The sequence below is a fragment of the Emydura macquarii genome, unplaced genomic scaffold (assembly GCF_026122565.2).
Source record: "Emydura macquarii macquarii isolate MOO-44397 ecotype Brisbane River unplaced genomic scaffold, CSIRO-AGI_Emac_v2 contig_3287, whole genome shotgun sequence".
Lineage (NCBI taxonomy): Eukaryota > Metazoa > Chordata > Testudines > Chelidae > Emydura > Emydura macquarii.
This window is the reverse complement of record NW_027133424.1, coordinates 4,829,482-4,850,629: the sequence shown is the minus strand read 5'-3', so window position 1 is coordinate 4,850,629 and position 21,148 is coordinate 4,829,482. Positions and strand designations below refer to the sequence as shown.

Here is a 21,148-nt window from a genome sequence, read left to right as displayed (position 1 = left end):
ACTCCCATGACTCCAGTGGAGCAGTTTAAACCCCAGGTGCCAGCTTGGACCCTCCACCCCTGTGGGGTCTTAGCACCCCGGCTCCGAGTCCCGTGTTAGCACCATTTGTTTGTTGATGGAAGGAGAGTTAAGGCTTGAATCTGTGTTTCAACCCTGGACTTCTATTGCTGTGTAGCTGTATCCTGAGAGCTTCACCATTGACTTCCGTGGAACAGGGCTAAGCCTTAATTTAGCATTGTTCTGTTAGGACAGCAGCTCTCAACCTTTTTATTTAATTTAGACACCACCCCCCCCACCTTACAAAATGGGACTTTCCAAGTAATCTAGATAGAACTGGGACCATCAATTCACTGATTCCAAAAAAGGTGATTCTATCTGAAATAAATCAGTCCTTTGATCCTGCTGTCTAATTTAGCACAGCCTAGGAAACCATTTAAAAGCACTATCTTAATATCCAGAGTTTTCAGGGTAGTATTTCTCAGTTTCAGCATCAGAGTGTTAGTGGGCATTGCAACCCTGTGCATCAGGTTGCAATACCACTCACGCAAATTTGGCCCAGCTTCCTCCTTGGTGACAACAGTGGGGTAAGCAAGGCCAGATTTCAGGGACTGTGACCTCGTGAGTGAGTGGGAAGACTCGCCACTCCCCAATAGGAAGTTTGGCATTGCCTCTCCCTCCCCACAAACACACTTGTGAACCACTGTGCTAGGATAACAGGGGGTTGGGGAGAAACACCCATTTATTAAATATTGAGGGCTCTAGGGGCCCAGCCTGCTCCTTCTTCACACACTGAAAGGTTTATAACAAGGAGAAAAGGGGCCATTCATTGTTTAGCTTGCTGGATTTTTTTTAATGGCGGACGTGATCAGAGTCACAGTTGAGGCCTGATGGAGGACAATGATACACAACATAAATCTTGGTGCAAAATACTAGGAGAATCCAACCTCCTTTTAACAGAGAGATTGCAGGATTGGGACTTCCTCTGCTGCTGAGAGAGACATCAGTCAAGCTGCATCACCTCCCTTGCCTGACTATGACAGTAAGAGGGCAAACAAAACAGTGTAGTAGGTTACAGTCTGTAAGTAAGGCTTGCATCAATAATGGGACAGCTCCCCTGAGAGAAAGCTGGGTAGTGTGGGCCTGCCCAGGCCTTCCAAACTGCTGCCCCCCACTAGTGCAGAAATGCAGCATAGGAGACAGACGGACACTGGGAGGGAATATTTTATTGGCTGGATACCCCTGTGGATCTGGCTGCAGCTCCTTAAGAGCAGGGGTTGGATATTCTGCCCATGAAGATGATGGTGTTGATGGCAACTTCCCGGATGAGCAGCAGGAAAGGCCGGTTAGCATTGAAGATAATTCTGTTGATGGGAAATGAACGACCCGAGATCACGACTGCGGTAGAAGCTGCTGCCTCACTGCCTTCCTCGTTCACCTGCCAATCAGACGGAAGATGGGATTAAAATACATTCCTCATCTACACTGGGCAGATGCCAGCCCCCACCCCTTGCTTCCAGGTGGGGACTTAGTAGCTAGGGGAACCTGGCAATCCCATTCCCCACGCTGGCTGGGAAGTCAGTCATGCCACCATGAAATGCTCACTCCTCCTTGCACGAGGAGAGCTTCCAGGCCCTGCCGGCTGCAGGAGGTACAGCAGGCTTCTTTGCGTGGTGACATGGAGCACCCGCCCATCTGCTAGGGTTAACAGAGGGTTAACAATGAGCTGGTTTCAAGGTTCCGTCCCCCCACTGTTCTGGGGATCTGAAGCACGCAGAAGAATACACAAGCATCATCTTGTCATCTGGAAAAGTCATCCGGAAAAGTCATCCGATAGCCCTTCACTCCTGCTTAACATCTGCTGCCTCTGGGTCTCAGAGGCCAGATTTTTCAAACATGTCCACTTGCAAACGCTAGTGCATTGGTGTAACCCCATGATTTCCAACCCGTGCAAGGATGGTCTTGTGCAAATCAAAGCTGTCTTGAAAACCAGGCCCACAACATTTGCTATGCTCGTCAATACATGGACAGTCCTGCATCCACAGCGGGAGGGACCCACATCCTTAAAGGGCTTTGGGCACCGAACTCCTTTCGTTTCAGTGGGAGTTCAGCACCTAAACACTTTTGAGGATCTGGGCCTAGATGACTTAGGAGACTCTAGATATGGAGAAAGAGGTGTCTAAGTTCTAAATCTGCAATGCTAGCTGTGGAAACAAGACCACCGTAATGATCCCTGGCTATCAACTCAGTGACTGGACTTGGCCGTATGGTTCATAAATGGTGTGCTGGCTTTGACAATGCATGCCCCGTTGCCTCTTAGAAATTACTCATCCCACAGGAGGTTCTAAGGCCAGAATTTGAATAGTCAGGGTCCATCTGTGCTGGGGTACAAGAGCCTTGAACACTTCAGCACTTTGTTAATCCTTGCCCGAGGCAAGAGTTTCAGTAGGGGGAGGGTTTCTGGGGTTTGCTGTAGAATCTTCCCAGACAGTCTCACAATACATAGATAATGCCAATAAGGTAGAAAAAGCCTGCTAAGTCCTTGCCTCAAAACTGAGAATGAAAGGGGGAAGAAGTGGCATGATCCTACTTTCAGATATGTGCCTGCAGTTATTTTGACTAAAGCCTCACCTATCAAACAGCAGCAGGCGTGCATAAAGCAAACTGCGCTCATCCAAGCACCCACAATGGGCAGCTCATTTAAATATGTCAACATTTACATGAAAAAGCCACTCCCATGTCCCATCCCATTTAGCAACGTGGGCTTGGCTAAGCAGAGTCAGTGTGGGCGGGGATAAGGACTTTTCTTGTCCCACTGTTCCATGCATTGCAAAGGATAATATTGGTCTAGACTTTCTCCTTAAAATGTCCCTCTCCATTCCAACCCAGTAGCATTCTAAGCACGTCATCTTACTCTGCTCAGAACTGATCTACCCAAAAACTGGACTTCAAATGCTGGCAACCAATTGCACCTCGTCCACATTAGAGCTTCCGCCAACTCTGGAACCACACTGGGACAGCAGCAATGGGATATTTTAAGCTGAGAGTCTAGTGCAGACAAAGTCCAGAGAAGGGGGCATAACCCATGCTCCAATCAAAAAAGTTATTAAGGCTGCAAGGACCTGGTCCTGCAAAGATGTATACATTAAGCACAGTAAGTAGTGCCTTTGACTCCACTGTAAAGATAATCATGCATGTAAGTCCATGCAGGGCTTATGCCTGACACAGCCATGACAAAAGCCATGGGGCTTAGGAGCTGTTTTTCATAACAAGTCTTGAGTCATTACTAGTCGGGGTAAGATGCCTTTGTGACGTGTACACACTGGGCTGTGTGTGCTTCCAGTGTAGGGAAGAATGAGGGTGGTTAATCAAATGTTTTAAGCTATTAAATAGCATTCAAATAGTTTTAAGCAAGTCATATTGTTAAGTAGAAGGATATTTGTCATCTCAACTTCCCAGGACAAGCAACTTAATATTAAAGCAGCATATCAGAATTTTGTCCTTAACTGAAATGATGACATTTGAATATGTTGCCCTGCCAAAACCCTGGCTTTCCCCCCATTTTTTGGCATGACAAAACAGCCACCTGTCCGGGTATTGCTTGCATAGGCCCAGCAATGCAGTAGGGGTCTGATCCAAAGCCCTCTGGAGTCAACAGGAAGATCTGACTTCAAGCTTTGAATCAGGCCCTAGGTTCTTCATAGACTCTGAACCACACATTTTACTTTGTGCTGTTGGGCTTTGGAATTAAATCGTTGGTGGTCTTGGTGCCATATCTTCACCTGCCACAGACCAGAACCCAGAAGGATCACAGGCTTAGATCGGAGATGGATGCCACAATTTTATTGGGGGAGGGGAGTGGGGGAGGAGGAGACAGAAGGGAAAGGTTTTTGTTGTTGTTAAAAAGACTAAACCAAAAAAGTTACAGTAAAAGATAAAACACAGGACAGGACAGGAAAGCCCAGCTTACCTCAAGGAAGGCTTTGTGGAAAGCATCAGACACATACAGGTCCGTACGGCCCTCTGCAACTATACCTAAAAAAACCCCAACAAGCCATAAATAGACTGGAAACTTCAAGAACAACTTTTTGAGAAGACAACACCCGGAGTGCCAAAGCATGTCACTCTCACAGCAGAGGGAGTTTGAGGCAGACACCACCACTGATGGGGGAAGGGTTAATGAGATGAGGACAAGGGTCAAGCTAAAGAACCAAATTCTGCCCTGGCAGGGTTGCATGGGGCCCATAGTGACTTCAATGGAAATCCTAAGTGTTCATATTTAAGGGTAGATTTGAGTCCTTAGTATTGAATAATTTGCAGGCAAATTTAGTGTTGGTGCCAGTCTGACAACATTTTTTTGTAGATTCAACCCTGACCCAGATAGACCACCCCCCTAGGGACTTTGCCTCTCTGCCAGAGCTCCCAGTTAACAAAACCCACTGTCACCACTGGGGCTATCAGGACATCTGTACACTAATCAGTGGAGAGGCCCCTACAATTCTAGCACTGCTTTAAAATACTTCGCCCCCCTCCGCATGCTGCTGCTGCATTTAATTTCTCTGCCCGCAGTGTGGGAACCCGCCGGCACTGACCTGGCAGCTTGGCACTTTCCGGGCTGAAGAGATCCACCAACCCCATGTGCTGCAGCTTCTCCTTCAGGCTGAAGCTATCTTCAACGCGGAAGCGAGGGAGGTAGACTGAGAGCGGGATTTCCTTCATAGAGTCCAGCCAGCCCTGCAGTCGCTCTGATGTCAGATCCCGCTCCACATCTCCCAGAGATGTGCCCTCGATGGGCAGGATGAGAACCATGGTGATGTCATCTCCTTTGTAAGGTAGCTCCACCACCTGCACATGGTCGCTGGGGATGGAGGTGTGACGAAACTTGGTCTCCTGGTACATCATGGGGGTCATACAGATCTCGCCGTCGCTTCTATGGAACTTATCCATTTTTGTGTTCTGAGCAGGGAATTCCGATTTCCATTGCCCCTGGGAGACCATGGTAAAGACAGACAGTAATCAGCCACAGATCAAACAGAGAACCCCAGCCCCAAAGCAGGGCGCACGCTGAGCCATGAAAAATCAGCCTCTCCCCTCCCCCCCTTCTCTTCAGATCACCACTGCCTTCCCATCTGTTGCTAGCAGCAGCTCCCATTGTGCATGGTAGAGATGGTAGCAGGACTTGGGTTGGTTTGGCTTTTGTAAAACTTCAGCAAGGATTTAATCTTTCAGAAGCAAAAGCAAACAGAGTTCAAGGTCCCACTGAACCTGAATCCGCCCAAAGTTTTGTGAGGGAATGTGCTGGCTCACCACTGTTGTAGTTAACAGTACTTTGCATTTCTGCAGCACCTCTCAACGGACCCCGATCACACACACACACACACACAAAGCAAACAATGAAGTTAGCCTCACAACCTCACCTCCCCCACGGTGGGGGGAGTTGGGGACAGATAGGGAAACAGACACAGAGAGGCTAAGGGCTTGTCTACACTCACAGTTATGCCGGCAAAACTTTGTCACTGAGGGGTGTGAAAAAAAACTATAAGCGATATAAGTTTTGCCAGCATGAGCACAAGTGTAGCCATGCTATGTCGGCAGGAGAGCTCTCTCCTGCCGACATAATAAAGCCACCTAAACGAGTGGCAGTAGCTATGTCAAAGAGAGCATCTCTTGCCAACACAGCGCTGTCCACACTCATGCTTATGCCAGTAAAAAATGTGTATCACTTGGGGGGTGGGTGTGTGTTTTCCTTCACACCCCAGAGCAACCAAGTTTTGCTGGCATAACCATGGGTGTAGACAAGGCCTAAGTCACTCAGCTGACATGACATAGCAGCTCAGTGGTAGAGCTGGTTTAGGGAACTGCCCTATCCCAAAAGGATGCTCTTCAGCCCCCACTACCTCCCCAAAACTAAATTAATGTATAGAACTCACTGACTTGTCCCTTGGTTTTGCTGTTTGTTGACTGTGCATCTCACTCAGCTCGGGCAGTGAAATCACACCCGTCAGATGCACTTTCTGGGCTGTAGAATTTGGAGCAGGGTTCAAATTTCAGATTCTTGCTGTATCTTAGGGGTGTTTGGATCTGGGATTTTGGCACGACCCATTGTAGAAACAGGGTCCAGGCAAGGAATTCTGATCTGGATTCTGGACCTCTCCCCCAATATACACAAATCAGGGACGGAAAGATCCCAGTTTTTTATTTGGTTTGCACCCCTCTAACTTATAGTGAGGTTCACTTCGGAGTTCTATCCCAATGCTGGTGTGTCTGGGTTTTCACTATTGTTCCCTATTTGACTCTCACATTAGCCATCACAGGTTGACAGGCCTGAGCCAGCATATCCATTTCTTAAAGCTTCAGTGTATTTGGGTTAGGAGAATGATCTACCAATTTCTCATCACCTGGCTAGACTATCTTCTCCCCCCATCAAGGGAGCAGGGTTTCTCCCTAGGGCTGTTTGCCATACCTTAAAATAAATGGTGTTGACCAGCACCAAGACAGTGAGGTCATCAATGCCTCCTTCGGGGATCACCTCAGTAATGCGCTTCTCTGTTTTATTAGCAACCCACTCATTAATTAGATTCCTCGACTGCTCTGGCTTTTCCTGGAGGAACAGACCAAAAACAAAACAAAAAATTAAATGGGGATTTTCAACACCTCATTGTCTCTTCCCATAGGAAGCGGCCACAGATAAACAGGGAGCACGTTCCCAATGAAGACAGTGTCTTCTGAGCACCATGCTGCAGCGTTCAGAAGCAAGCAGCTTTTAAATGGATGAACCTGTATCTGAGATTAAAGCAGGCTAGGTCCATAGCAAAACTGTGCTGCATTTGAGTACACACAACTTTCCCCCTCCCGCCCCCCCAGTTCACAGTGCCTTTTCGGTTGGTCCAGTGATGTGGGGGAGAGTTTAGCAACAGCATAAGGAACTGGGAAGAGACAAATCAAAGTGTGTCAGACTCACTTTGAAGTTCAAGGGCCAGAGTTTGGCTCCATAAACCACCTCACTGATGTTCTGGTAGGTCTCGTTGAAGATCAGAGATTTCTCCCCAAAGAGGCGATTGGCTGACACCAGCTCAGAGGATTGGTTGGCCTTCTTATAAAGCCGGCAATTCAGCTTGGCAAAGAAGAAGTGGATCTGATCAGATGTCTTCTCTGAAATTGTGTCAAACCGGAAAACCTAGGGAACCAAAGGAGTGAGAGAAAGAACCACAGACCAGGCTCTCCATTTCCTCTAGCCTCAGGCAGAGGGGATGGTGTGATTACTGCTCTTTAGCTCCATGGGCACAGGAACAATGGGCCACCCATTCTGAACTTGGCAAGAACTCTTGGTTCGTTTGTTTTTTTTTCACATGAAAGCAGAGAGTGGCCTGATGCAACCCCCTAGATCAGGCCTGGACATTTGTTGAGTTTAGACGCACCCACAATCTTTGCAGCTGAGCCTCTCTGCATGAAAGCTGTGTGCAGCTGTGCAGAAACAAAGCTTTGAAATAGCCAGAACACATCAAATTTAACACAGAACTTCTATGTAAAAATCATGCTACTGCTCCTTTCTCCTCCTCCCCTTCAAAGCAGACACCTCCTCTCCCATGCTCAGACTATGCGTTGCCCAGGCCCCTCCCTAACTGCCCCTTTTGCCTGACCCCATCTCTCTCTACCTTCTTTTAAGCCACTACATTACACTAAGAACAGCTTCAGAATTCTTGTTCACCAATTGTCCTCCCCTCTCCTTTCAGGAAGTGAATGAAGACCTCATGGCTGCTTACCTGGAATTAGGAGACCTGGATTCTTTTTAAATCCTTGGCACTAGCCTAGGACTGGGAGACCCAGTTTCAATTTCCAGATATGCTACAGGATTCCTGCGTGACTAAGGGCTTGTCTACACAAGAAACATTTCCAGTTATACCAGTATAGTTAAATCACTAATTATACCAGTATCAAGTACCCATGTAGACATGCTTATTCAGGAATAAGAGTGGCCACACGGAGTGTTACACCAGTCTAACTATAGTGGTCTAAATTCACACCTCCATACTTTATACCAGTATAACTTTCCTAGGTAGACAATAGCTTCTCTGAATCCTGGTGCCCTTTTTGAAAAGGGAAGACAGCATTTCCTTACCTCACAAGGGTGTTGGGAGGATAAATCTATTGAAGATTGTGAGGTGCTCTGATACTACAGCAATGGGGATCACTCTAGGTACCTTAGACAGATAACCCTACTACATAGGAAACTGGTGTCAGCAGAAGGGCCAGAACATCTGGCTCACAGTCCTGTGCCCACAGTACACCGCTCACTTGGTTCGTCATCAAAGAAGAGCAGCACAAGCACAATGAATGGAGCAAGAATCCCAATTACAAGTGGGGCTCAAGTACCCCATAATCTGCTGGGTGGGTAAAAGATGGGTTTTGTTTCTGGAGCGATCACTTTGCTCCAGCCTAGACAATCATCTGATCATCTGAAAACTAACACTACCATGGCCCCAGTAGGAAACTAGAGACCCGGGGGGGATGGGGAGGGGGAAAAATCACACGAGCCACAGCCTAGCATCACTTGCCTAAACTGTTTTTTGCTGGCTGCTGTGAGCAGCAGAAACCCCTGCTCCTCAGTTCAGCTGCACTCTGTTTCAGCTTTATTTGGGTTATTGGAAGTCTTCCCAAAGAGAAACTCATGCTGGTGGAAGTTGCTGCAGTCACAGTCCTGGAGACCAAAATCCTGTTTAGCCATAGAACAGGAAGCAGCAGGGTAAACTTTCCCCCAGCATTGTTCCAACATGGCTCAACTCTGACCTAGAATGACCACGTCTTGGTGCAAAATGGCAGCCCAGTCTGTGGTCCATTTGGCCTTTGGCCCCTCTGCAGTGACAGCTGACAAAGGTATGAATTGTGCTGGTAGTTTGAGGATGTTGACACCTGGGTGCTGGATTGAGACCAAACTCATTTCATTTGGGCCACCAGAGTCATCACCTGGCAACAACTGCGCATGGATCTGGAGAATGCCCTGGAGCTGACTCCAGGGAGATGCTTCATGCACCTTTTTATTCCTATTTTTGCTAATGGGGTCACAAGCAAAGTGAGGACATTAAGCCCGTTTTGCAAATCTATTGCAAACGGTGCTAGCGCGGCTGTGCACTCACTGAAGGAAGCACTTGTGTGTGTGAGCTCACAAGGGGCTGCATTAGCATCAATGGAACTTATGCCATTAGAGGCACACTGGTGGGACCTACTCAGTGGCTAGTACCATAGATTTCCCTAGGGTAGGCAAGCTCCGCTATAACTGCACTGAATGTCTCCTAAGTGCCTTGAGATCAATAAGGGACTCAGCGTCCTTGATATTGGGTGATGCTGTGAATTTATTTATGGGGTATTTATTTTGTTTGAACATAGAAGTCAGTCAGTGGTCTTCACCTGGTCCCTTATTCATTCCATGACGCATTCTTCCTCTAGCAGCTTTCCAGAGAGCGATAGGGGAGCTTCCCCCTCTATCTGGGCAGGAACATCCTGAGTGTGAGCTCCTGTAGAAAGGGGGAGGAGCTCTAACTCTAACCCCATGACCAAGTCTCATTGGATTTCCCTCAGAGTTCAGCACAAGGATGATCTATCCCTGCATATCTAACGTTAGCTAGTTGCACACAAAGGACCACTAGGAGCAAAGTATTTGCCTTCTCTTCCCCACCTCCAGAAGAGTTTCCCTCTCCTCCAGTAGGCCCAAACCCAGCATATGTCAGAAGAATTTACTCTGTCCATTGGAGCTAGAGATGTTGGAATTCCCATGAGCCCAAGTAAAGCCAGCTTGGAGTTTCCTGCAGTGCTCTCCACAAGGACAGAGGTGGCCCTGACAAGGGGCTTGTTGAGCCGCTAGTTCTTCTCTGCACAGGGAAATGTCTTGAGCTGAGGGGCTTTATCACTGACCTATAGCTGGCAGCCAGCCTTTAGTAACCTTGCTCTAACTTAAGCTGCAGGATAGCAAACTGGAAGAGGTGGACATGGTGCCACTCACCTCCATGAGCTGCTGGAGGGTATTACCACAGGCACCGAGCTTGGTCATAGCAAAGGCCGTGGAGATGCTGAGGGGTGACATGAAGATGTTTTCATGATCATTCTTGGAGTCTGCCAGGTACTTGTAGAATACCATAGCGAAGCGGGAGTTGGCCTTTGATAACTCCCAGACCCGGGGATTAGTAGACTCTGGGATCTTCTCCTTCACTTGCTCCGGCCCTAACCCCTCACCCTCCTTCTTCTCAGGGTTACGGTATATGCACATGGGATTCACAGGGATGTCCTTTGGTTTTGCAATGCAGATGTCTTTCACAGGGTGGAGCTGGGGAGCTACTGCACCCCAAAGGCTGATGACCAACAACATGAGCAGATGCATCCTCCTGAAACCAGAAAGAAAGTTACAATCCAGCTGGAAATTCAGCACGAGCCATCCCTCCAAATGGACTCATGAACATAACAGCCGTCTCTGTGTCTCCTCTCCAAACTCACTACGCCCACTGCAATCTGCATATGGGAATGGTCCCATGCCTCTAAACATTTTCCTAGTCCTTAGTGTGAGACAAGCGCCACGACTTAGTCCCAGTTCTACTTCCTGTGACTGAAAGTTATTGACATGGGAAATACCAAGTCAGGAAAGTGAGGGGACAGTAAAATGGTCTTTTAAAGGGACAGTCCTGTAAGGGGCTGAGCAGAGGTGCCTTCCCAGCACCTTACTTTGCACATCTGCAGCACCTGCCGTCTGAGGATCTCAATGCACTTTACATTTGTTAACACTCACTGTGCCCCTGCAAGATAAGTCAGTATTACTGACAATCCTTTTCCAGCTTGGCCTGATTTCCCTATCAGAACGTCATACTCAAGGCACAGGTTAGCCAGATAACTATCATATGGGTTCTAATGGTCACACCTCTGCTGATGACAAGTGGTACAGAAATATCTAGAAACAGAATGAAGGACTGGAAGCCAATTGCCAGGAAAGCTACCCACAGTACTAGCTTCTGAACCTTTCATTCCTATTGGGAGCAAGAGCTGCACACGAGGGCCTCTGCTGTGTACTTGGACAGCCAGAACTGCTGCTGCTTTCTTCACTTTTAACCAGCAGCTGTTCTGCTGGTTATTCTGAGTATTATAGTTGCTCCACCACCATTGTATCCGTGATTGATTTTGCATCGTATGTCTCATTTCAGGAAGTTGTGAGGAGCAGCAGCAGCAAGCTGCAGGGCCCTAACTCAGCTCAGTCTCAACTGAAAGGACAGGGTTATTTACAGGCAGAGACATGCTGTCCCTGATACCCTAGTCAGAATTCTTTCAAAGCTAAAAGCCGTTACAGAGACACATACCTCATGCCTATCATCAGAGTATCTAGGAACCGATTTTTGCATAACCCGGTTCACTCTTCAGGAGTGAACTCCACAGACGTGGGCCCGCCTCTAGTGATACATACCTTATAGAAAGGTGCTCGATATCACTGCAATGGGCATGCATGCAAACGTAAACAGATCCAAGAAGATTGGCTGTCTTGCCTTTTTTCATGAGAAAACTGAAAGCGATCCTGTTTTAAACACAGAGGGTGGATGGAATTCAAGCCTGACTGCAGTCAATGGAAAACTCGCATTGAGTAATCGGTGATACCATGATTTCACCCCTTGACTCCTTAGAAGCAAAATTTCAACTCCAAGCAGGGTCATCTCAGACCAACATACATCAGAAACAACATATACCAGACGAATTGTGTACCATGCAGCTCATCTTGAGTGATTCAGATAAAACCCTACAAAAAACCCCATCCAACTCAGAGGTGGCATCTACCATGTTCAAAGAGCCTTTGTTACTTTTCATGACAGTGATCCGTCCTTGTGATCTTGGCTAAAATGCTCCCTCTCCCCCTCCACTGTTGTGCAAGAAGCTGTTTGGTGGACACACTCCATCCCAGTGATGGGTGCACATACGTAATACATGAAGTGCTTTGGGATCCTTCCAGGAGGAGAGGGGCTACAGAAACATACAATGCTGATACCTTACAGCAGAACTGGTAAAAAAGAGAGAGTGGAGCAGATCATTCCCCCCACCCCTCTTCTATCCTAATGCTGGAATGGGAGAGCTGAGTCAACTCAAAATTGCAAGGCTCCAAGCAGTCTCTTGCATTGCTTACGGGAGGTGCAGGAGTCAACAAGCAGAAAACACTTTAAAAACAACCTCCTCCTCTCCTTCCCTAGCAGAGTCAGGCTTTGAGTATCCCAGTCACCTTCTACTCCAGTACTAGCCACCTTTGCTCAACACAGTCTTCCGAAGGGCAGCATTCACTAGTGTTACAAACCTACGGCTAATTTGCAAACATGCCAGATGCGTTCCCCCTCCACACCATGTTAGAAGTAGCTCCAAGAAGTCAGTCAGTATTATTTGCTCTGAGAGCTTAAAAGCCCAGCAAATATTAAGGAGCTTAAGCTTTGGTGGAATTTCTCCCAGCAGGGCTTTGTTGTGAAATTCCCAGGAAAGTAGGAGACCCACTGACGTCCCCAATCTGAGACACAGCATTTTAGAGACAGGTAAGAGCTGGGACTTTCCAAGCCTTCTTGAAACATGAAATGCCCCCTACTTCAGTTTCTTAAAAAGCCAAGGTTTTTCAGGCATTCTAGGGAGCAGGACAGGAAGCTCTAAGGAACCTAGTCCAAGTTCTACAAAAACAGTCCCTCAGCACCACGCAGTCAGACAGACAAGCAATTCAGCAGTGGCTGGAGTTGGTAGGTTTCTACCAAGGAGGATGAGTTCATGAGAAGCCATGTTAATGAACATGAAAATCTCATTGGAAGGAAGCAATTCCTCTTACCTTCTTCTGGCGTCTCAGATCCTCGCCTGCAAGACCTGATCTGCAATGTACGATGACAGGCTTGCTTTAGGTCAGGGAAAAATCCGAGACCAATCTAGTCAATAGTAGCTTCTGCACTGAATTTCTGCACCCAACCAGAACGCAGTCGAGTCAAGGGAGAGCGGGAGGGAAGATGTGGGATGTTAGGGTCAAAGGTTGATGACCGAATATGGAAGGTTAAGCAAAGAGTTGAACAAAACAATGTTTGATCTGAAAAAGGTTTTAAAGTTCAGTCTGGAGAGGGAAAGTTTGGTCACCTTCTCCACACAGACTCCAGGGCCTCCCAACCCTGGCTGATAAAACACAAAGAAGTTTTCCAGAATCCAAATGATTGTAGATTTAGAAACTTAGCTCAGGACAATAGTCTTCACCACCATTGAACAACCAAATACAAGTCGGGGAAGATTTACACATGGAGTTCTGGCTAAATCACATACTTCTGTCCTATAGTTTTCCCATTGGCAAACTGGGGATCATGATGCTTCCCTACTTCACAAGTGGCCATGATGGGAGCCAGGTGTTGATTTAATTCAAGAGCTCAGCTGCAGTTTGCTCTATAAATGTAACATTGCTTGATTAAAAAAGCCGATCTGATGTGTTGTATCATGCAATATCCCTGCAATAATCAGTAACATCTTCACAATAGATGCCAGTGCATGTTACCCTCTGAACACTGCCAGCAAGCTGCCCAGGACCGTGCAGACAAAAAAAAAAAAAAAGCGAGGTTTTGTGAAGCACTCTCCTGTTTTCATTCCTGCCAGAGAGCAGGTTTTGGCAGAACAGGACCATGAGCCAGAGCAGCAATGGAAGTTATTGAGTAACACAAAGATAAGCCCTTAGAAGGCAATATTTGAACTCCCTCTCCACGGGAGATGAGCCATAATTTAGGCTAGAGGGTTTTAGTGCAGGGCTCTAAAGGGTTATCAGACCGGTTTTCCAAGGGGCTGAGCACTGACAGGGTCCCATAGACTTCAATGGGAGTTCAGGGTTCTCAGCACTGCTGAGTGGGAGAGAAAATCAATTAAAAAACCCACAGGTCATTATTTTCCATTCACCAAATATCATTTGTAGGTCCTTTAATTGAGGATCCAGTAAATGAACAAACTTTCAATGTAGTCAAAGGAAGGCACCCATCATGGTCCCTCTCCCCTTAATTCACCGGGGATGTGTATTTTCCACCAGGACAAGAAAAGTATTATCAACCTGCTCTGCAGCAAAGGGCTAAGAGCCTGGCCCAATGCACACTGATGTACACCAAGATTTCCACTGACTGTAGTGGGAGTTGGAATGGCACCAACTCCAAAGTTAAGGTTGCAGCAGAATTGGTCTTTTAAAAAAAAAAAAAAAAAAAAAAAAAAAAAAAAAAAAAAATCCACATACATAGGGCAGATTACATTGGCAGGGGGTAGACTGTAGTGCAGATTTGTGTCCATTTAGCCAAGATAAAAGCTTCCTCTGCTCCAAAAGTGATTTTATAAAAACCAACAGGTTTTTATAGCAGGCAGCGGTAGTGTAGCCGTGCTGGTCCCAGGAAAGTAGAGACAGAAAATGGATAAAGTAGTATCTTTTAGTGGAATAACTTCTGTTGGTGTGATAGAAGCTTTTGAGCTTACACCAAGCTCTTCAGATACCTTGTCTGTCTAGGTTCTTAAAGCACTGTTTTGGAGCATAGATTCATAGCAGATGGGGGTGGGAGGAGGCCAACATGAAAGTCACATGCCAAGACAGCACAGGTACTATTCTTGTGTTCGACATGGAAAATACATGATATAAAAATGGTTTGCTTTTTGTCTGATTCTGTGGAGCAAGCAGTTTTTGTCCCGATGGTGACATGCACGGTCTCAGGTTGGAACACGCATCTCTGCTGCACTCTGCAGGCATCAGCGTCTGTTCCTCAAGTGAGAGACGGAGCTAGTGACCTACCTATATGCTCACCTGGTGGCGGAGGTTCAGAAGCATCAACCATAGGACTTAGTATCAGGTCTCTTATCCTCAACTCTAGGGGAGAAAAGTCACAATTCACAACAGAGAAAATGTGAGGCTTTGCAGAAAGTCTCCCCCACTATAGCAGGTAAAAGCAGACAGGCCGCCAGTATGTGTCACTCATCCAGGCAGACTGCTTTTTGAAATATTACATGCCTTTGGATATGGCCACTCTTTTGTGCAATACATAGATGTCACAGGGGCCAACAGGTGCCCTAGGAGTTGCACATAAGGCAGTGGAGTATGCACGCCTCAGTTGCCCCATCTGAAAACTGTTTTGATCTTGGCAGAGCCATGAACAACCTATTTTGAGTGGCTTATGGTTCAGGAGACAAAAGTGGGTGGAGCTGTTTCTGAGCACACTGGTAAGGCTTTTACAGTCTCTCCTCAGGAGAAAAGAGGCACTGAAGCAGATTTGAGGAGGCTGTAGGAATGGTGGCCAGGCTTTATGCCTTAGGTGTACATCACCAGGCTTTTGCAGGGAGCTGCAGACCGGGAGGAGGACTGAGATTCAAGCAGCCTCACAAATTAGTCCATTGTGACAGATTCCCTCAGTTGGTTTGGGATAGGCACAACCCCCGCCTCAGTTACTGCATCCATAAAATGGGGGAGAATAAATGTTCTCTCACAAAGGAACAAGATAAAGGTTAATTAGTATCTCTAAAGCACTCTGAACATGAAAAGTGCCAATCCCTCAGAGCAACCACGGATCCCTACCTAAGGGACCAGATTCGTCCTTTAACTTGTGGATTTCCTTTTTAAAACCACAGAGTTTTCCCTACTTAGGTGGGCTCCACAGCATCCTGGGGTCTGGACTATTTGGGAAGAGAGGTGAACTTTTCAGCATGCTACACTGAGCATTAGTCACTCCACAGGAACGAACGCAGTCTGAGCATAACAACAAGCAAGGAACACATGGACTGGTGAGGGGGCCTTAAATGTAGTCACGATAACGATCAGCCACACAACAAACGTGCACATCAGATGGGATGAATGATGCCTGGGGTCCAACACTGAAGATGAACGTAGCATACACAAATGGCTGAATGAGTTTCCAGTTACAGGGGTTGCCCTGGGTTTGTGCTGAATGGAATTGGGTAGAGCAAGACAGAATTTTCACGGAAGGAAGACCTTGCTCCACACACTTGATGTCCCCCATCCTCAAGAGGTCTAAAAAAATCTGCAACCAGTTGGTAGGCTTGGCAATGCCAATAAAAAGCAGGTGGTTTGGGTGTGACGAAGAACGCAAAAATATGTAATAGGTCATGGGCTTGGCGTAACTCTCATTCTGAAGCAAATGTACTAAAACAAATCCAATATTCAATGAGGTGAACTGTTTGTATTTCAGACCTAAGACTGTCATCCCTGCACTTGTAGAGCACAGGTTCTTTGAACAATAATAAAGGATGGTCTCAAACATCCCTTTTTTGTTCGTGTCTGGTGGATACACAGTGCACAAAAATCACTCCACTCAAAGGAAATGATTAAAGGGGGGGTGTTACCATTGTGCCTGAGCCTGCCATGACTCCTATGACCAAAGAAGGAAGGGAAAAGTCTTCAAAAAAGGGCACAGGCTTCTCTTCTTTTTTATTGGGCAGCTCCCTACTCTGCAGCATTCTAGACGCTGCGCTGGAGAAAAGAGCTACATGATTAACAGGCTCACATCACACAAACTCAGATGAATACACACTTCAATCCAGAGAGAAAATGAGAGATATTTCAAATGTGTTCTCCATTAATTTATCATTTAATACAAATGCTGACAGAAAAGCAGATAAGACTTTGTAGATACTTCCACCTGTTTACAAACCAAAAGTTAAATCACCCCCTTTCTACTTGTTCAAATAAATCCTCCTTTAGGAGTCTTAAAAACTATGCTGGAGCAACATGAGGCTGAGTCACTTTCAAAAGGGAGGAAGGAAACTGCATTTCATCATGGTGCGTTTTCTATATAATCACCATGCACACACAACTGGTTTTTGTTTTTGAATACAAAAGTGAAATTGTTTGCTTTGTACTTCTAAATTAAAACCACGAGGGAAAACGTTAACTTTAAGACCAGAGGCCTTCCTGGCTTTTGTATGTGTCAATCCCCTTCCTTCCCTCAATGCAATACAAGGGCGGCTGTTACTTTAAAGCTTCAAATTCAGACTACTGTGAAGATTAAAACACAAGGGAAGGGGGTAAAGGCAAATTGTGCCGTCTCCCCAAAATGGCATTTAGGTGCCTAACTCATGATGAAAGACACCTAAAGTGCCATACATGCCTTTGAATATCTCCCCCAAGCTAAGCCTTTGTGTACCAGATTTCACAGGTTCCCTGTGCATATGCAGAATTCACAGTTTATGGAATTCTGCCAACGTGTTCTATTTAATCTCTTCTCTTTAAAAAGAGTGCTTTGAGAGGTAAGAACAATATTCATAATATTCAGCTGTCCCTTTAAGTCTCAGGACATTTTTTTTTCTGACAGGGACAAATAATAGAGAAGGGGAAAACAAGAAGGGGCCACTTCAAAAAAACCCCCACAAAAAACAATGACATTTTGTTAGGCAATGACCTATAGGAACAGCACACAGGGATCCTTACTTATCCAAAATCCTAAGCAAGTTCAAGACTCGACTCAAGTCTCATGGTCTCCTTTATTATCCTAGACTATTTTTGAAATTTTATTTTAATTATTTTTTGTTAAATATACCTCTGCAGGGCACGATCACATACAATCAATACGATTGGTAAATTACACAAGCTCTATCCCAAGCATATATGCACCAATGTTAAAAAGTTATTTAAAAAAACCAACCAAACGAAAAAATAAAATAAACTCCACCCAAAAAGGTGATAATGACTGCAGAATGTCTCGGGGAGACTGGTAGAAGTCTAAGAGACCAAAGAAAACTAGGCTTACAAATAAAGAAAAGTATTTCTGTAGAGAAATCCCACAACTGGAAACAGTTAGGTGGCTTCTAAAGTGGGAATGGATGTGGCTAGGTATTCTGTCCCTTAACTGTCTCAATCCTCCCACAGCACCCATAACTCCCAATTCCCCAAAGAGATTAACAAAATGGGGACAAAGCTCTTCACATTACTATCACCAGTTATCAAAATCAGGGGGGGGGGGAAAAAAAAAAAAATCAAACTACAGTGCAGCTGATAAGCTGACCTTCAAGGAAAGCGCCTCTTAGCACAGAGGCTGCTTACATGGCAAGCAGAGGCCACAGGGAAGGTAGAAATTCCTTACGCTAGAAAAACAGAGTCTCACATTATTGGCTATTTTGTCCATGTTGCAGCTGCCCATCTAGGAGAGGTTGCAAAAGAACGGCATAAAGATTACGAACAATGGATGTTGCTAGTGGGGCTATTTCTCTACTCCTGACTCGAGCAGTTTTCTGCATGCACAGAAAGCTTCTGCCACCTCTTAAAAAAAAAAAAAAAGCTAGAAAGGAGCTCACTGCACAGGTCCAGTTGTGGGATCTATCCAGTACACAATCTGGTTTGGATGCCAAAGACTTGTGAGTATTATCTGCCACAAATTAACAACTTTAATGTTACAGAGAAGCAAATGCTTTTTAGTTTATACCATAAACAAATATGCCACAGGATTTGTTTTTTTAGTTACAGATATATATACATAATTCAGTATATCCATTACCTTTTCTTTTCAGGGATTGCATCTCCCTTTGGTTGTACTTTCCCCAAGACAAAACTTTTTTCTATTTTTAAGTTGATATTGCTGTGTTTTCCTTTTGGCCAAAACTTTCATAACCAGGAGGAACTGGTTGTTTCTGGGATGTGAAAGTCACACAGCCCCAAATCTATCAGGCAAAAATGTTCAGAATTTGGTGGCTGGAGCTTGGAACCTAAATGGAGGGTGGCTGATTTTCACAACTGTTGAGCATCCGCAGCTCTCAATGGATTCAGAGGTTAGCTGCAGGTGCTCAACAGCACTGTTGGTCAGACCACTTATTCAGATGGCTAAACTTTAGGCATCCAACTCTGAACACTTTGGCCACTATGTTATAATGTTCTACCTGCACTGGGAAGCTGTTGAGAAGGAAACCCAGTGTACACAGAGGAAGAGCCAAGTTCCTCATGCACTCCTTCATTAGAAGATTTCAAATAAAGCTCCACTCTTTTTGCTTATAGTGTTCAGAGTTCCCATGGCATGAAACAGCTCTCACCACTTACACAATCACTTTAAATGACATTAATGCTCCTTTCTTCCCCAATTAAGGTTTCATCCCATCTACATCACAACAATCGCTTCCAAGGATGAGGCACAATTCAGAGACACAGTTAGCACATGGTTTTGACTACAATGTAGAAACTGTGTCATGAGACTGTGTTGGAATAAGGTCCCCCTGAACAGTTGACTGATTTTTGTAGTGTAATTGAACTGGCATTTAAGCTTTTTTCCAGTATCTGCCATTTTGTCAGAAAGCAACTAGTTGATGACAGCAGCAATATGGTATCAGTATTTAATTTTTACATGTCATTTTAAATTTACTGAGACCAAATCAGTTTCAATGTCACATGAACAATCTTGGCCATGTACTATATATACTCACATACTGAAAATGTCACTTTTCAGCACCAAGGCTGTGTTTAGAAGGTGGCTCAGAAGCACTGATTTTTTATATAAATTCAGAGATTACATTTAGCATGACAGGCCTTTCACCAGTTCAATGTCTGAATCACTGCTCTGAGCAAGACAGGGGAAGCATTTTACTGTGTTAAAGAGATGTATAATTTTGTGGACAGTAGCATCAATCTCACTGTCAATACTGCCAACATTAGGAGGTGGGGCAGAAAATGTACATGTTTTAGAGACTAGGGAATCTATATAATGGATGGTTATGAAGGTGAAGTCATGCCATAGTTATTCTGCCTGCTCATTTAAATGACTATGCACTTCTCCACATTTATACAGCTTTTGCACTGATTTGTTTCCCTTTATTAAACACAGAGAAGGCTAGCGGGTAGCACTGCTACTCAACATCCTCATTTTTAGCACTGAATTTCTTGGTTTTTTTTCTTAAAAGTTTAAGTCAATATTTGACTGAAGATAGCTTCTTGACAAAGTGCTCCCTCTTCAAAAAGCTGCCCTGAGGTTTGGTACTTATCACTGACCTGTGACTGTTATATTTTTAAAAGCTCTGGAAACAGCAAGAAGCTGAGGATTTTCTGATTACTTTTATTGTTTAGGAATTCCCCTCTGAACTTCAAAAGCATAATCTGCAAGAGATTTAAGTGAGCTCACGGAAATTGGTAAAAATATGGCTTTACTGTATGTCAAACTCAAAAGCCCAATTCTACTTTTTTGCAGCTAATTAAGTTTGTCATAGATATTAAAATACTTGTTAGCAATAGGCAACCATGTTCTTGCACAAAGTGCTTGTACCATATTTGATTTAAAGCAATGGTTTAACTTGACAGGAATCTTTCCAGTTTCACTGGACTTCCTTAGAAGTCAGCAAAGATTCACATTTGCAACAAACTAATTTTTAGAAATTTTAATTTTAAACCAGCAAAATCAACAGGTTAATCAAGGATTAATTTTTATAGACATGGCTTCTTTGACTACATGAACTTCTAAGTCCCTTCTCTGCTACGTGTAAATTATCATGGGCTAAGAATGCATGGGAGTGGATGAAAGAACGCGTATAAAAGCTAGAAGACTCCAAATATATTAGGTGCTTAAACACACCCTTTTCAAATTGTGTGACTAGATGAACTGATGACTTGCCACCATTTAACATATATTTAAGGCTTGACAATCATTAACTGTGCAAACTGCTATCAGGATAATACAGTCAACTCACAAAATTCTACAGAGATCTGACAATCAAATTAGCTACCTTGGGGAATGGGGGGAGCAGGAAAAGTGAAAAGAGTAAAGCACAAGTCTTTGGCTCTCCTTTAAAGAAAAAACAGCAGTTTATCATGTTTATACAGACCCCCTGTTTGCCTACCAGTAGGGGCAATATCACATTTGTGCATCACTGAGTAATAACACCATTAGAAAAGGCAACTTCACAGAAGTTATTGGCTAAGCGAATTCTTTTGAATGCTCTGTTTTGAGGCAGCAAGCTGTCACTGTTGCACGATCAGGGAGGAGGACGGGCAAGCCAGAGGGAAGAGAGGGGTGGATCAGACTGAGATAACAAGGGTCATAGAAACCAGACAGCTGAATAACAATTTGAGGTGAAAGTGGTAACAGCACTACAAGTATGCAAGATGCTCAGATTTATAGGATTTCTATTCTGAAATGGGCCAGGGCAGCTTACAAAAGACTAAAAGATAAGTATA

The 21,148-nt window shown here is 45.0% G+C and overlaps 3 protein-coding genes across 4 annotated transcripts in view; 1 reads left to right on the top strand and 2 right to left on the bottom strand.

The window, feature by feature from the left end:
- Positions 1 to 21,148, top strand: part of ZBTB37 (zinc finger and BTB domain containing 37) — a 69,800-nt gene that overhangs the window by 37,131 nt on the left and 11,521 nt on the right. The gene's annotated exons all lie outside the window — the stretch shown is intronic.
- Positions 856 to 12,974, bottom strand: SERPINC1 (serpin family C member 1). 2 transcript variants are annotated; one of them, XM_067532463.1, is made up of 8 exons: positions 12,821 to 12,969; positions 11,438 to 11,545; positions 9,995 to 10,373; positions 6,959 to 7,174; positions 6,461 to 6,598; positions 4,590 to 4,983; positions 3,968 to 4,032; positions 856 to 1,435 (listed from the first exon to the last, which is right to left on the bottom strand). In XM_067532463.1, the coding sequence occupies exons 2-8, from the start codon at positions 11,524 to 11,526 to the stop codon at positions 1,262 to 1,264; spliced, it is 1,455 nt and encodes a 484-aa protein (XP_067388564.1). In that variant the 5' UTR covers positions 11,527 to 11,545; positions 12,821 to 12,969; the 3' UTR covers positions 856 to 1,261. The 2 variants fall into 2 exon arrangements, with proteins under 2 accessions (XP_067388564.1, XP_067388565.1); XM_067532464.1 differs by lacking the exon at positions 11,438 to 11,545 and having other exon boundaries at positions 12,821 to 12,974.
- The window catches only part of RC3H1 (ring finger and CCCH-type domains 1), a 100,007-nt gene continuing 93,670 nt past the window's right edge, over positions 14,812 to 21,148 (bottom strand). The window contains exon 21 of the mRNA XM_067532452.1: positions 14,812 to 14,857. The gene's annotated coding sequence lies outside the window, so the exon portion shown is untranslated. The remainder of the gene's footprint in view (positions 14,858 to 21,148) is intronic.

Coding starts and splice junctions, on each gene's coding strand:
- SERPINC1 (XM_067532463.1), bottom strand. CDS start 11,526: ATGAAAAAAGGCAAGACAGCCAATCTTCTTGGATCTGTTTACGTTTGC. Junction 10,374..11,437: donor ATCGAGCACCTTTCTATAAG/GTATGTATCACT, acceptor TTCTGGTTTCAG/GAGGATGCATCTGCTCATGT. Junction 1,436..3,967: donor TCCACAAAGCCTTCCTTGAG/GTAAGCTGGGCT, acceptor TCTGATTGGCAG/GTGAACGAGGAAGGCAGTGA.